This window comes from Pezoporus wallicus, unplaced genomic scaffold, assembly GCF_028554395.1.
Source record: "Pezoporus wallicus isolate ANWC-B61680 ecotype Strahan unplaced genomic scaffold, APGP_CSIRO_Pwel_v1 contig_10769, whole genome shotgun sequence".
NCBI classification, from domain to species: domain Eukaryota; kingdom Metazoa; phylum Chordata; class Aves; order Psittaciformes; family Psittacidae; genus Pezoporus; species Pezoporus wallicus.
Genome location: NW_026635715.1, coordinates 878,005 through 891,419, shown reverse-complemented (window position 1 = coordinate 891,419; position 13,415 = coordinate 878,005). Strand labels below are relative to the sequence as shown.

Genomic DNA, 13,415 nt, shown 5'->3' with positions numbered 1-13,415 from the left:
GCTTGGCTGTGGGGAAGTGGGGGGAGAAGCAACAGGAGAAGGAGCAGCTGCCCTGTGTCCTGCCATGCCAATAGCTGACCTCCATCCAGCCCCATTCCAACCTCCATGGGAGCAACAGTTCCCATGTGGCTGGGACACACAGGGAACCTACTGCAGTCACAGGTACAGGAGAGCGCAGCTCTGCCACCCCTTCCCCTGGCCTTCAGCTCCAGTTACAAGGCTCATACCCCCCTCCAAAAGGGTTCTTGCCTCATTACACCCTCCCTTCCCGCTGCAGGGGACCTCACAAAGCAGCCAGGACTCCAAACAACCCCTTTAATACAGGCCTCACCTCTTCCCACACCCCTACCCCGACTCTTTCACTGCCCAAGACCAAGTGTAGAACACACGAAGGACAAGACCAGGTACAAAGTGCAGCTGGAGGCTGGAGTGCTTTGTTTTCCATCCCTTACCATGGTGCCAACACACCACTGTTAATGTTTACTTAAAATATCTCCATTCACCTCTTTGCTCCTTACTTTTCCACTCCCAATGTTCGCAGCCAACACGAGTGAGGCCAGGGGAGGGTTTAAGCCTAAAGTCAAGAGACACTGCACTGGGAGGATGCAGGACACACGGCTGAGCTGCTCCACCTTTCACAGACAATGAATGGGCAGCACCAGTGGGACACAAGGCTGCAGCCAGGCCTGGTGCTGAGGAAGGGGTGTATGGAGATTACTCCCAGGTGAGCACTGTGGTACACAATTCCCACTGGAAAGGCATCGGGCAGAGCATCCCAAAGCAGATGGAGGCTATTTAATGGTGGCTGTGCTGTTCAGTTCTGCTCACGCCTCGTGGTGCACACATCAGGGGCTCACACCGCTGGTGCCCCACCAGCTTGCTCAGCCTCAGGCCTTCTTCTTCTGCTTCTTCTGCTTCTTCTTCTTCTTCTGGGCCTTGCTGCCCTTTCTTGAGTGCTTTCTCCTCTTGCTGGCTGGCTGAGCCCCATCACTGTCTGAGTCTGAGCTGTCTGAGGCCGAGGAGGAGGAGGATGATGATGATGAGGAGGAGGGCTGATGCTTGTGCTTCTTTCTCTTCTTCTTCTCCTAGAAAACGGAGAACAAGTTAAGGTGGGAAACCTGTCAGCTCTGCTCAGCAGGGCAGTGAGACACACTGCAATGAGCCCTGTGACAAGCTGTGACAGGGGCAAGCCCATTCCTATCTGGGATGTGCTCTCAGCTCTGACCCATGAGGCTGGATTCAGCTACTGCTCTGTCCAAGCTGCAGTGAGCAGAGGAGGGTGTCAGGGTGTAAATCCCAGCCTGAAAACCGTCTGTTAGGTCACAAGAAGAGAGCCACTACTCCACAGGCAGAGCCTACTCTGTTATTCGAGGCTATTACTAATAGACGTTGGCAGGATGCAGCCTTTTGGCCAACCAAACGGGTCTGTACAGCAGCCACATGGGCGTGAGCACCATCCCCACATCTCCGGCAGCCCCAGACCAGGCAATGCAATGTGTAGACGTGCTGGAGCACTCCCAACACGCCCTTCCCCTTTCGGGAAAGCCCAAGCCCAAGCAGTGCCAGTCAGAGGCTCCCTGGGGTGAGGGTTTTGTGCAAGCCCTTGCACAACCTCCAGGCAGATTGCACAGCCTCTCCCTTCCCCAGCACAGCAGCACTCAGCCTCTGGTCCATGCTTCTGCAAAGCCCTGAAGCAAAAGATAAGCAGAGCTCAAGAATGGCTGGTGCTGGAATAAAGCTGGCAGTTGGAAACAGATCTAAACCCTCCATTTGGAGGCATCTGACTCCCAAGTGGAGATTACTCCAAGAGGAGCACCCTGGTTCACACCTCCCACTGGAATGGCATCAGGCAGAGAATCCCAAAGCAGATGAAGGCTATTTAATGGTGCAGCACTGCAAGTTGTGGGTATTTGATTAGCAAACAGGACTGTGGAGAGGATCTGATCCCCTGGATCAGATGCCAGTGATACACAAACCACTGTGAGCTGCTCTGGATGCAGCTTTAGCCCCAGTCAAAGCCTAGTTCCTTTCCCCCTACACATCCTTTTCCCTTCCTGGACACATCTCCTCTAGCCTGGTGTCATCCTGGGGTTGTAAGAACACAGCCTGCAGTCAAGATGACACAGCAACACTGCAGCTGAAGGTCAAGGCAGAGCACGAGCAAGGAGCCATGGCACTGCCCTCCACACTGGCCACCACCTCTGGAGGTTAGCTGAGCCTGTGCCAAGAGGTGGGGGAAGTGCAGGATATTCACTTCAATGCATCAAAGGCATCGTTACAGGTAGGGCAGAGACTGGATGGAGCAGCGTGAGGAGGAGGGCTTGGGGGGCTGGGTGAGAAGCTCCCCATGACCCAGCTTCAGTGAGCACTTGAGCCCAGACCCCCCCCATGTGCTGGGCTGCACTCCAGAGTGTGAGCAGCAGCTCAGGGAGGGGATCCTGCCCCTCTGCTGCGCTCTGGGGAGACCCCCCCCCGCAGCCCTGATCCAGCTCTGGGGCAGCAGCACAAGAAGGACGTGGAGCTGTTGGAGCGAGGCCAGAGGAGGCCATGGAGATGCTGCGAGGGCTGGAGCAGCTCTGCTCTGGAGCCAGGCTGAGAGAGCTGGGCTAGGGCAGCCTGGAGAAGAGAAGGCTCCTGAAGGGGAGACCTGAGAGCAGCTCCAGTGCATAAAGGGGCTGCAGGAACCCTGGAGAGGGGCTTTGGACAAGGGCCTGTAGGGACAGGCCAAGGGGAATGGCTTTAACCTGCCTGAGGGGAGACTGAGATGGGCTCTTAGGAAGAAGCTCTTCCCTGTGAGGGTGCTGAGGCACTGGCACAGGGTGCCCAGAGAAGCTGTGGCTGCTCCATCCCTGGCAGTGTTCAAGGCCAGGTTGGACACAGGGGCTTGGAGCAAGCTGCTCTAGTGGAAGGGGTCCCTGCCCGTGGCAGGGGTTAGAACTGGATGAGCTTTAAGGTCTGTTCCAACACAAACCATTTTATGATTCAGTGTAAACTGATGTCAGACCTTTACCCTCCATGGCCAGCCCTGTGCTTATCTGGTGGTACTGGAGCAGGTGGAAATAGCTGCCCACCCCAATCATTCTGGGCTGCTCAGGTCTCCTGTGTATCTGGCTCTTTGCCACTGTTCCCTCATGTAATCATGGGTTCATTCTCTCTCCCTTGGCTTAGCTCCTGGGGGCTGTGGTGTCCTCAGCCAAGGAGGTGGCCTCCCTGAGGACTCCTTGTCCTGTGACTGGCGTAACTGTGCCCTTGGACTTGCTTCTTTCTGCTTCCTTGTGAAATGAGGGCACAGCCCCAGCATCCCTGCCAAGGCAGGGGTGACACAGCAAACGTCTCCGTAACACACTGCAAGCCCAAGGGTACCCTTGAGGTTGCTGGGGACACTCTTGGCTGGGAAAGGAAGCAGAGTGCTTGGCTTGGGGCTCCAGGCTTCTCCCATTACACTCTGTTCTGCAGGAGAATGTAGAACATGGTTGTGGTTTATGTTTCGGACTGGCACTTGACTTGGATCTGTCTCCCATTGTACTGCTCCCCAAAACCTGTGCAGGACCATGCTCTGAACACCCCCCATCATTCACCCTCTTGTACTTAGAGGTGGTGGGAAGCCTGGCTTTTTATCTGCCTTACCAAAGCTTTTCCTGGTGTAGAGCATAGAATCACAGTGGTTACCAGTGAGGTACCACAAAAAGGAAAGGAGGGAGGTAGCTTATTTAACATGAAACAGCACAACTCTTTTAGGGAGGTGGAAGAGCAGAGACCAGACATGGACAGAGCTGCCCATGGAGCAAAGAGGCCTCAGACTCCAGGGGGGAGATCAGAGGTGAGTTTACACCTAACAAACCCCTGGCAGGGAACAGGTTTGTGCAGTTCCACAACAGCACCATGGTCATGGATGTCGCCAAAACTGGAGTGTCTGCATTTTATCATGGGACAAGACCACATTAAGAAGTCTTCCACCCCCAGATGAAGGGCAGAAAGAAGCTGTAACAGTCTTTAGAAGAAGAGGCTGGTAAAGAGTTAAATCTCCCAGAGAAAGGGATGCAGCAAGGAGAATTTTCTCAAGCTTTTCCAGCCCGTGCACGTGGTGAGAAAGTTTGACAAGACCTTAGCAAGTGAGAGAGTTCCATTCCCAAGCTTGGGAAACTTCCTCACCATGGGAAGGCTGAAGACAGGACAGGATGTCACATGTGTTCCTTCAGGATTACAGAGGGAATGGAAGGACACATATGGACATTGTGCTGCCTGAAAAAGAAAAAACAACCCATGCCCTGTCCCCTTTCTGGGGACTTCTTACAGCCAAAGTGCTCACAGCAGCACAGGGAAAGCCCTTTTCCATGCAGCAATGAAAGCACCACAGCACATGAGCGTGTGCTGGGCTATGGATACTGCAGGGAGCAAACCAGCAGGCAAGAGGGTAAAGGGGTCCCCTACAAGAAAGCTGGAGAGGGGCTTTGGACAACTATTCTATGGACACCAGCAGTGTCAGGATCCAGCCCAGCTGGATCAGGACTGCAGGGGGGAGTCTCCCCAGAGCACAGCAGAGGGGCAGGATCCCCTCACTGAGCTGCTGCTCACGCTCTGGGGGTGCAGCCCAGCACACAGCAGGGCTCTGGGCTCAAGTGCTCACTGAGGTTGGGTTATGGGGAGCTTCTCCTCACCCAACACCCCCAAGTCCTGCTCCTTAGGCTGTTCCATTCAGTCTCCCCCAGCCCGTGGCTGTGCTGGGGATTTCCTACTGCTCTACTTACATTTAAAAAGCTGGAACTAAAGGGGACCACAACACCCACCAGGCTCTCTCCAGCCCTTTGCAAGGCAAGGTGCCCCAGGCTATGCTTAGAGAATGTTCCAACAGTTCATTCCTTGTAAAGGTATTTGAGATAAGAGGGGTGTCCAGAGCTCCACAAAGCATTTACGTTTTTGTCAGACCCTTTCACAGAGCTATGTGTCTGTGTCTTGTGAAAAACTGGAATGGATTTCCAGGTATCTCTCTCTGTGCATCTCCAGAGGTGCCAGTGATCCTTCTGGGAGGTTTTATACTTAAAGAGAACAAGCAAAAAGGCAGAATTCCACCCCCCACCATTTAATTCCAAACAAGAATCTGAAGGCATTACAGCACCCTGTGCTGAAGGTCCAGCCAGAATTAATCTGATGAACAGAACCCACTCTATGGCACTGACAAATGCACAGAGGACAGTAAGAAAACAGCACAGCGTGTGAAGAGCTGGGCCCTAACTTAATGCCATGTAAGAACTGGTAAAACAAGCACCAGCTACAAGGGAGAATGGGCTGAGGTTTGATGAATCACAGGTCACTGAGCAAACAAAGAGGTGTGGTTGACATGAAGAGACAACATCTGCAAGGAGAATGCCTGGAAGCCTTTTCCAGGTGGGAGTAGGAGCAGCAAGTCTGCCCAGAAGGCATCACAGATCCCATTCACTACACAGTACCAACCATCTCCAAACTACCCCAGGGATGAGTCAATCAATGTATGTGAGCAGAAGATGGCTTTGTAGAAAAACTAAAGGGGTTACTCCTAAGGTTGACACTGCAGATCTGCTCTTGAAAAGACAAGGAAGAGGAATGGGCAGGGTTCATGTCTCTCAGCACGCCTGCCTCCCACACGAGCCCAGCACAGACATGCTGCTGGTTCCCATGGGAGCTCCTTCACCCTGGGACCCAAGGAGTAAAGTGAAAGGACAGAGCCACATGCTGCTGGAGCCAGGCTGACAGAGCTGGGCTGGGTCAGCCTGGAGAAGAGAAGGCTCCTGAAGGGGAGACCTTAGAGCAGCTCCAGTGCCTAAAGGGGCTACAGGAAACCTGGAGAGGAGCTTTGGACAAGGGCCTGTAGGGGGAAGACAAGGGGAATGGCTTTAACCTGCCAGAGGGGAGACTGAAATGAGCTCTTAGGCAGAAGTGCTTAGTTCCACTAAGTGGAAGGTGTCCCTCTCTGTGGCAGGGGATTGGAACTGAAGGAGCTTTAAGGTCCCTTTCAACACTAACCATTCTATGAGGCCAGAGTATCTCTGTGGGGAGAGGAAAAATCATCCAGAAACTGCAAGGAAAAAGCAGATCAAGGCAGGCAAAAGTGTTTGATTGTGAGCAGCCAAAAGTGTTCATGCCTTTGCCATAACATTGAAGGGATATTGGTAAAGAGCAGCTCCCTGTCTACTCATTTGAAAATAAAGCTCCACATTCATGTTACAGCACCGGATGGGATGAGGCAACTTGCACTAGGTAGAATGAGCTATTTCTACTGTGTAACTCCCCCGGGCCTCCAGGCAAACAGGGAAGCACAAGGAGGCTCCCAGACAAGCTCACAGCAGGCACTCAAGACAACAAGGGAGCTATTCACACCGAGGATCCCACATCCTCCCTCTAGAAAGCTCAAAGCAGCACTGGAAAACATCAGAAAACTTTTGATCTCCTCCTTGAGAAGGGAAGAGGATCAAAGGAAGCAGCAGGATTGAAAGGAAAGCTGTTAATCCAAAAAAAAAAAAAGACCCAGAACTAGTAATAAATTCAGGATAGTGACCCAGATCTCTTGTAGTCTCAGCAGGGAGAGACTCCACCAGGAATCCCCACCCCAGTGGGCAGGCACTGGTACAAGGAGCTGTTTGCATACCTTTGTGTCACTTCTCACCCCATAACATTTAAGTAACAGTTACACAAGCAGTGTTCAAAGCCAGGTTGGACACAGGGGCTTGGAGCAAGCTGCTCTAGTGGAAGGGGTCCCTGCACATGGCAGGGGGTTGGAACTGGATGAGCTTTAAGGTCCCAGATGGAACAGCTCAGGATGGAACCAGGCAACAGGATCTACAATCAAGGGTGATCCTGTTGCTGCTACAGGATCCAGAGCAGTACTGGGCAAACGACTGCAAAAGAGGCATCAAATGAACACAAGCTTCATTTTGTACTGATTATAGAGCAGGAACAGGACTGGCACAGGGCTGGGGCTGCAGAAGGGAAGTCAACACACACGGCTCTTCCCCAGCACAGCCACCATCTACAACCCCAGACACCCCCAGCTACCCCTCCTCTCTTCAGCAAGAGCGTGCCAAAGTGCCAGAAACCACATTACCAGTGAATAACATCACTGCATGTGATGCTTCAGCCACCAGTGTCAGTCACTCTGAACTGGTCTGAGTCCTGCCATCAAAACAGACTCCTCCATTCCCCCATCTGCAGTCTCTCCTGCTGGGACTAGTATTGGTTTAACTCCACAGTAAGCCTGAGAGAACTAAGCCCTCAGAAGTTAGTCCTTACTATGCAATTGCTAACTCTGTCCTTGTCCCTCTCCTGTAAAACCCAAATCCACCACCTCTTCTGCCTTTTGCCTCTCTCTAGGGATACAGACAGGTCAGAGCTGGAAAAAGAGGAAAGAGGGCAGGCTTTGGAAGTGTAATTGAAAGTTGGACTCCAGCTGTGAAGGGGCTGATGAAACAGTTTGTTTACTGAAGTCTAAAGTTGGAATACTCGATGCTGTACAAACACACTGACCAGCTCCTGGTTTGGATTCAGGTTTCCCCTACGCTTTACACAAGCTCTGAAGGCAGAGCTCAAACACTGGACATAAGTGGTCTCTTATCTCTCGACATTTTCCCATGGACAAGAATTGCTGCAGAGCCTGGAAGTGGAGCGTGCTACCTGTGCAAACACAACTGGTGCTTTTCCCCCACCGTGGGGGCAGATAAGCCCAGAGCACATGGCACCGCCTGGGTCAGGCCACCCGCTGCAGGGGACAGCCAGTGCAGTTAAAGACAGGGCAAGAGGGGAGAGCACAGAAGGTAAACAGGGAAATAGGTTCAGGGAACTGGAGCAATTTCTATAGAGCCTCACAAAAAGGAGGGTAAAAATAACCCTTTTCTCAAATACCTTTAGAGGACTGCATGTTACAGCACAAAACCACCCTAAAGATGGTGTAACAAGAACAAAGGCAGAAAGTATGAGAATTACCCAAAGGACTGCAGAGTCTGCTGCTTTGCTCCAGAGCTGAGCCACCTCCTCAGCTCAGAACTGGCTGCTCACAGCCCCAGTGCTATAAGCAGCTCAGATGTAGTCACACAGGACAAATGTGGCTCATTTTTCCAGGCCAGCAGCAGGGCACCTCGTACCTTTTTCCTTTTCTTTGAAGGCTCATCAGCCAGGCTGGTCTTTTTCTGTCTTTCATGTCCTGCTGCCACCACCTCCTCTTCCTCCTCTTCTGGAATGAGGGTGTATTTGGTACCTCCAGGCTGCACATAACACTCCTTGGCAAAATGACCTGGAAAAGAGTGTTTTAAGGAGAAAGCCACCTCTTTTTTTACTATTCTTTTGTTAAAACTATTTCAGACACCTGAAGTGCTGCCAATGATCACCTTATTAAATCACATCAGAGAACCCGTTTTGACCCAACCTCTCAGCTAGTTTAATATGCCCTGATTAAACAAGCCAGGAGGAAACACAACCCAGGTCATTCTGGAAAGATTAGTCAGGCAAAACACTAAGATGCTCTTGTCTGAACAGGGCAACTGGTAGAAACGTGCCTGTGCAAGGGCTTAAACAGGAAAGGTGGATGGGAAAGAGTAAATTGGTGTGACAGGCACCTGGTAATGAGACCAAAGCCACAGGCAATGAGGAGAGCAGCTCATTGTGCTTCAATCCTTTCTACTCTGGAGACATCAAAGTTGCCCTACACACAATTGTAGGGGAAGCTGCATCTGCTCACCCCTTAGAGACATCACTGTTAGAAACCAGACTGGAAACACACAGAATCCAGTTTAAAGCTTAGGGGATTCTTTAAAATGGTATTTTAGATAGTTATCCACCCCTGCATTCTCTGCAGATGGCTGCTAACCTTCTCCAGAACAGCATTAACTAGTTACCCTGTGGCTCTGTGGTGAAGGCACATGTGTATTTCTTCAAACTAGAACAAGGCCTCATTAACAAGAGGCATTAACAAATCTTGTAAGAAGGGACCCTGCATGGACCTGCACTCGGCAGGAAAGTTCTCTGTAGGAAGCTCAAATGTGACTTCTACTGAATTTCAGCCAAGTCTTTCCTTTTCATAAGAGAGAAGACAGCTCTCTAAGGCCCATGGAAGCAAAACTCAGCCCTTACACACACCATGAGCAGGATGTGGATATAATCCAGTCTACAGGTCATTACCTGGCTGGAACAAGGCAGCCCATAAACATACCTTTGCAGCCACACTTCTTGCACACGGTGTTCAGGACAGCTTCCAGTGTGATCTTCTGACTCGTGTAGTCCCTGAACGTGCGTCTTCTCCTCTCATCCTGACTGGAAAGGTAAGAACAGCTCTGTTTTCAATCCACTCTCATCTCTAAACAAATACAGTTACATGGACCCAACCTAAACAGTTTTCAATTGCGGCTCTAGAAGTCCCACTTGTTAAACCAAAGAATGGAGCTGAGCAACTGCTCATGATGACACAGCACATTCTTAACAGTGTACTGCCCATCATCATCTGCTTCTGAGGCGACCTGAGTGCTCTCTGCACAGAGCAGACAAACACAGGGAGCTGCAGATACGTCTTTTATGCTAACATCTTATTTGGTATGTGAACACACATCTGTAACTTGCCCAGTGTAAAAATAGTGATTTTGTTTTTCACAGGGGGCTTTGGACAAATGCCTGTCCAAACGACAAGGGGGAGCGGCTTTAACCTGCCAAAGGGGAGACTAAGATGAGCTCTTAGGCAGAAGCTCCTCCCTGTGAGGGTGCTGAGGTGCTGGCACAGGGTACCCAGAGAAGCTGTGGCTGCCCCATCCCTGGCAGTGTTCGAGGCCAGGTTGGACACAGGGGCTTGGAGCAAGCTGCTCTAGTGGAAGGTGTCCCTGCCCATGGCAGGGGGTGGAACTTGAAGAGCTTTAAGGTCCCTTCCAACCCAGACCAGGTTGGCATTCTGATCTGCAAGAGATGTCATCAAAAGAAGCAAAGAGCAATAAAAAGTAGATAAAGAAGCTCTGAAACACTCAGTTACAATTTGATTTCTCAGTATGTGAAGCGAGACAAACGCCCAGCTGGAGCAACAGTCCCTCCTGCACAAGTTAATGCCCATCAGGACACAGGAATGAAAATCCTGCTGCAGTGTGAAGGGCTGGAACTTGCTGCAGCCTCTTCCAGCTCCTGCCTGTAGGCAGTGTAGCCAAGGGATTGCCTTCAGCCAACCCTCCAGCCAGACACCACCAGACTGAGGCAGGACCTCCCACCCTGCACAGGAGGGGAGCTCTAGAAGGGGTATGGCAGGAAAAGCAGGAACTCAAGGCAGAAGCAACCTGGCTGGTCTGTCAGATCCTGCTCAATAGATTTACCTACTCAAGGGAAACATTGTTTGGATCGAGGTCTTTTCCTGTGCCTTGGTTAACAACCTTCATGGAGAGGGAAAGTTTCAGCTTGTCATCCTTCATCTGAAAGAGAGGATTCATGACAACGTTGTTAATGCCCTGTGTCTGGAGGCCTATTGAGAAGTCTGGTTAGCAAAGAGCAGCACAAGGGATACTGCAAAGTGCTTTTGTTCTGTTAGTCTGTAGCTACATTTAGTATTACAGCCAATAAACCTGGTTCTGCTCAGCAGCTACTTCAGTCATGAGACAAGCTCAAATACAGAACTACCAGGTTGCAAAAGAACTTTAAGAGCATCAAGTCCCAACCATTCCCCAGCACTGCCAAGGCCACCACTAACCCATGGCACTGAGGGCCTCAGCTACACGGTGAGTGAACGCTTCCAGGGAATTTTAAGCCAAAAGCTTTGATGAAGTCCCTGTTCTGCTGCAAGTCACCAAAGCCTTGTTCCCAAAGTCATGCCTGGAGGTAAAGAGAAACTGCCTATGTGTAAAACAGAGGCCCTCGAATGCCAACACAGCACCAGAAACACAGCCCCTCAGTACAGCTCTCAGTGGGTTTGCAGGCTATAGTATCTACAGAGCACTGAGGAAACAAGAATGAATATTACCTCCTTCCCAATCAGCTTCACCCACACTTTATCTCCAACATCTACTATCTCCGATGGTTTATCCACACGGCAGGAGGACATGTGGGTCCTATGGACAAGGCCTGGGCATGGGTTTGGAAGAGAAGGAGAAAAATTAAGCCAAGTCTCCACTGAAGCCCAGTTTTGCCCTCTAGACCTGCAGTCTGCCAAGTGGGCTGGATGCTCATTTCATCTTCAGCTCATCCCGTCTTCATTTCTGTGTTTTATAATGTTCATGACATTAGTACAGCAGAACAGGCATAGAATTTATCAATAAAACATTGAGGGGGTGCTCAATAACTCTTTGATTAACTGATTTCAACTGATTATGGCCAGGGGTGCACAACCAAACCCCTTTGGAGACCACAGAGAAGCTGCTCAGTGGTTCCCTTAAGCAAAATGAACCATTTTCTTCCCCCAGTACATTAAGCAGGTGAGAATCAAGTACTTGCAGCAATGAGACATGGCAAAGCTCATCAAGATCTGCTCCAAATAACTCAGAGAAGCAGATCCTCCAAAGCAACGTTTTTGTACTCAAAACACCAGATGCCCACAAGGAACAGCACAGCAGGCAGTCACAGCTCTCCCTTCCTGCTTGTCCCCACCCTGGGCACTGGGGCATAAAGAACCTATTTCATAGAATCAGACTGCTTTGGGTTGGAACGGGCCTTAAGATATCCAGTTCCAACCCCCTGCCATGGGCAGAGAAGGGCTGGTGTTGCCAGCACGTGATACAGCCTCCACCAGGCACTGTTTCTTCTGTAAAAGCAGTTTGTTTCCTATGCAGGTTTCTCCACAAACACCGAAGGAGCTGGAAATCAGCTTTCCCTGTTGAGTTCTGTATTAGAGCTTCACTTCAGTCATTTTTATTAACTTACATTGGACACTGAAGAACTCAGTTGGGCAAAGCAGCAAACTGCAAGAGGTTACTGTAGTTTGCCCAAGACCTTCAAATGATTCTCTAGAACATCCTGAAGTTACCAAAAAGCCTCCTGAGTCACTGTAGTATTCATGCAAACTCATCATCAGATTGCAAATAACTCCTGAGATGCCAATTTCTTCCTAATTAAGGAAAAATACCTTTTTCTGAGCTTTGGCTAAAAACCAGTGAGGCTTTCATGTCGCAGACAACAGCTACACACCCCAATGGGAAACCAGAGCTGAACAAAAGCACAGCAACAAACCTTGCTTCCTGCAGCCTGGGATTTTGATGAAGGCCCCATATTCTGTCACTGCAGCAACCTGGGGAGAAAAGTGACACAAAGCCATTGACAAAACACCCACTTTCAAACCACAGATTAGAGCAGGCAATGAAGCCCACATGGTTCTCCTGCTTTTCCTTCAAGTTTAGCTAACAGAGCAGGTTAGACAGAGCAGCCCTGGTTAACGTGGGAGTGGGTACAGCCAGCCAAGCACTCCATGCGAGTCAGATTAGCACCTTGCGTATATACATACATATATATCACAGAATCAGCCTGGTTTGGGTTGGAATGGACCTTATAGCTCATTCAGTTCCAACCCCCTGCTATGGGCAAGGACACTTTCCACTAGACCAAGAGATGAAGAACCCACAGCCTGCCCTTTCCCCAGGACCACAGGCAATGCCCTCAGTACCTCTCCCTGGAAGATGGAGTAGAGCTCGGGCAGCACCTCCATGGCTGCAGCGTTGTATTGTCCAGGTGAGAGTCACTCCAGCTGCCCCACGGGAGCTGAACTCACTCAGGGGATCCCACATCCATCGCCCGGGTGCAGAGAGACACCCTGGGAAGAAACAGCTGATTAATACATGAAGGCACCTGCACACAGGCTCATCCACAGGGAACAGTGCTTGTTTCATTGACTGGCTTGGGCTGGGAGGGACTTTGAGTTCCATTCAGTGGGCAGGGACCCCTTCCACTAGAGCAGCTTGCTCCAAGCCCCTGTGTCCAACCTGGCCTTGAACACTGCCAGGGATGGGGCAGCCACAGCTTCTCTGGGCACCCTGTGCCAGCGCCTCAGCACCCTCACAGGGAAGAGCTTATCTCCAACCTGAACCCCCCCTGCTGCGGCTCGAACCCATCCCCCCGTGTCCCATCGCTACATCTCGCCTCGACTTAAGCCACAACCAGCACCAACCCCCGAGCGCCCCGCGGTGCCCATCACAGCGCTCCGGCCGCCCCTGCCCTGCTGCCGCGTGTGCTCAGCGGCTCTCACCGGCGCGGGCAGCCGAGGCCGTAAGCGGGAGCCCGGTCTGAGCCCCAGGGCGGCAGGGCTGGGCCAGGCCTGCCCACAGAGCGCGGGTGCCGTCAGCGCCCACCTGGTGGGGCCGCACCTCGGATCCTGTGCTCGGTTCTGTGCCCCTAACGACAAGAGAGACATTGAGGTGCTGGAGGGGGCCAGAGAAGGGCAATGGAGCTGGTGCAGGGCCTGGAGCACAGGTGTGAGGGGGAAGGGCTGAGGGACCTGG

General features: G+C 51.4%; 1 protein-coding gene across 1 annotated transcript; it reads right to left on the bottom strand.

The window, feature by feature from the left end:
* Positions 1–412: 412 nt before the first annotated feature.
* Positions 413–12,734, bottom strand: ZCCHC17 (zinc finger CCHC-type containing 17). Its single transcript, XM_057397878.1, has 7 exons — positions 12,584–12,734; positions 12,154–12,211; positions 10,952–11,052; positions 10,315–10,406; positions 9,176–9,276; positions 8,112–8,260; positions 413–1,085 (listed from the first exon to the last, which is right to left on the bottom strand). Exons 1-7 carry the CDS (start codon positions 12,623–12,625, stop codon positions 888–890), a joined length of 741 nt encoding a protein of 246 aa, XP_057253861.1. The 5' UTR covers positions 12,626–12,734; the 3' UTR covers positions 413–887.
* Positions 12,735–13,415: the final 681 nt, after the last annotated feature.

Bases quoted from the DNA above. Each gene is read 5' to 3' on its own strand.
- ZCCHC17 (XM_057397878.1), bottom strand. From the start codon at position 12,625: ATGGAGGTGCTGCCCGAGCTCTACTCCATCTTCCAGGGAGAG. The intron at 10,407-10,951 runs GTAATATTCATT...CCTCTCTTTCAG, and splicing joins TGAAGCTGATTGGGAAGGAG to ATGAAGGATGACAAGCTGAA. The intron at 9,277-10,314 runs GTAGGTAAATCT...TTACCTTTCCAG, and splicing joins CCAAACAATGTTTCCCTTGA to TCAGGATGAGAGGAGAAGAC.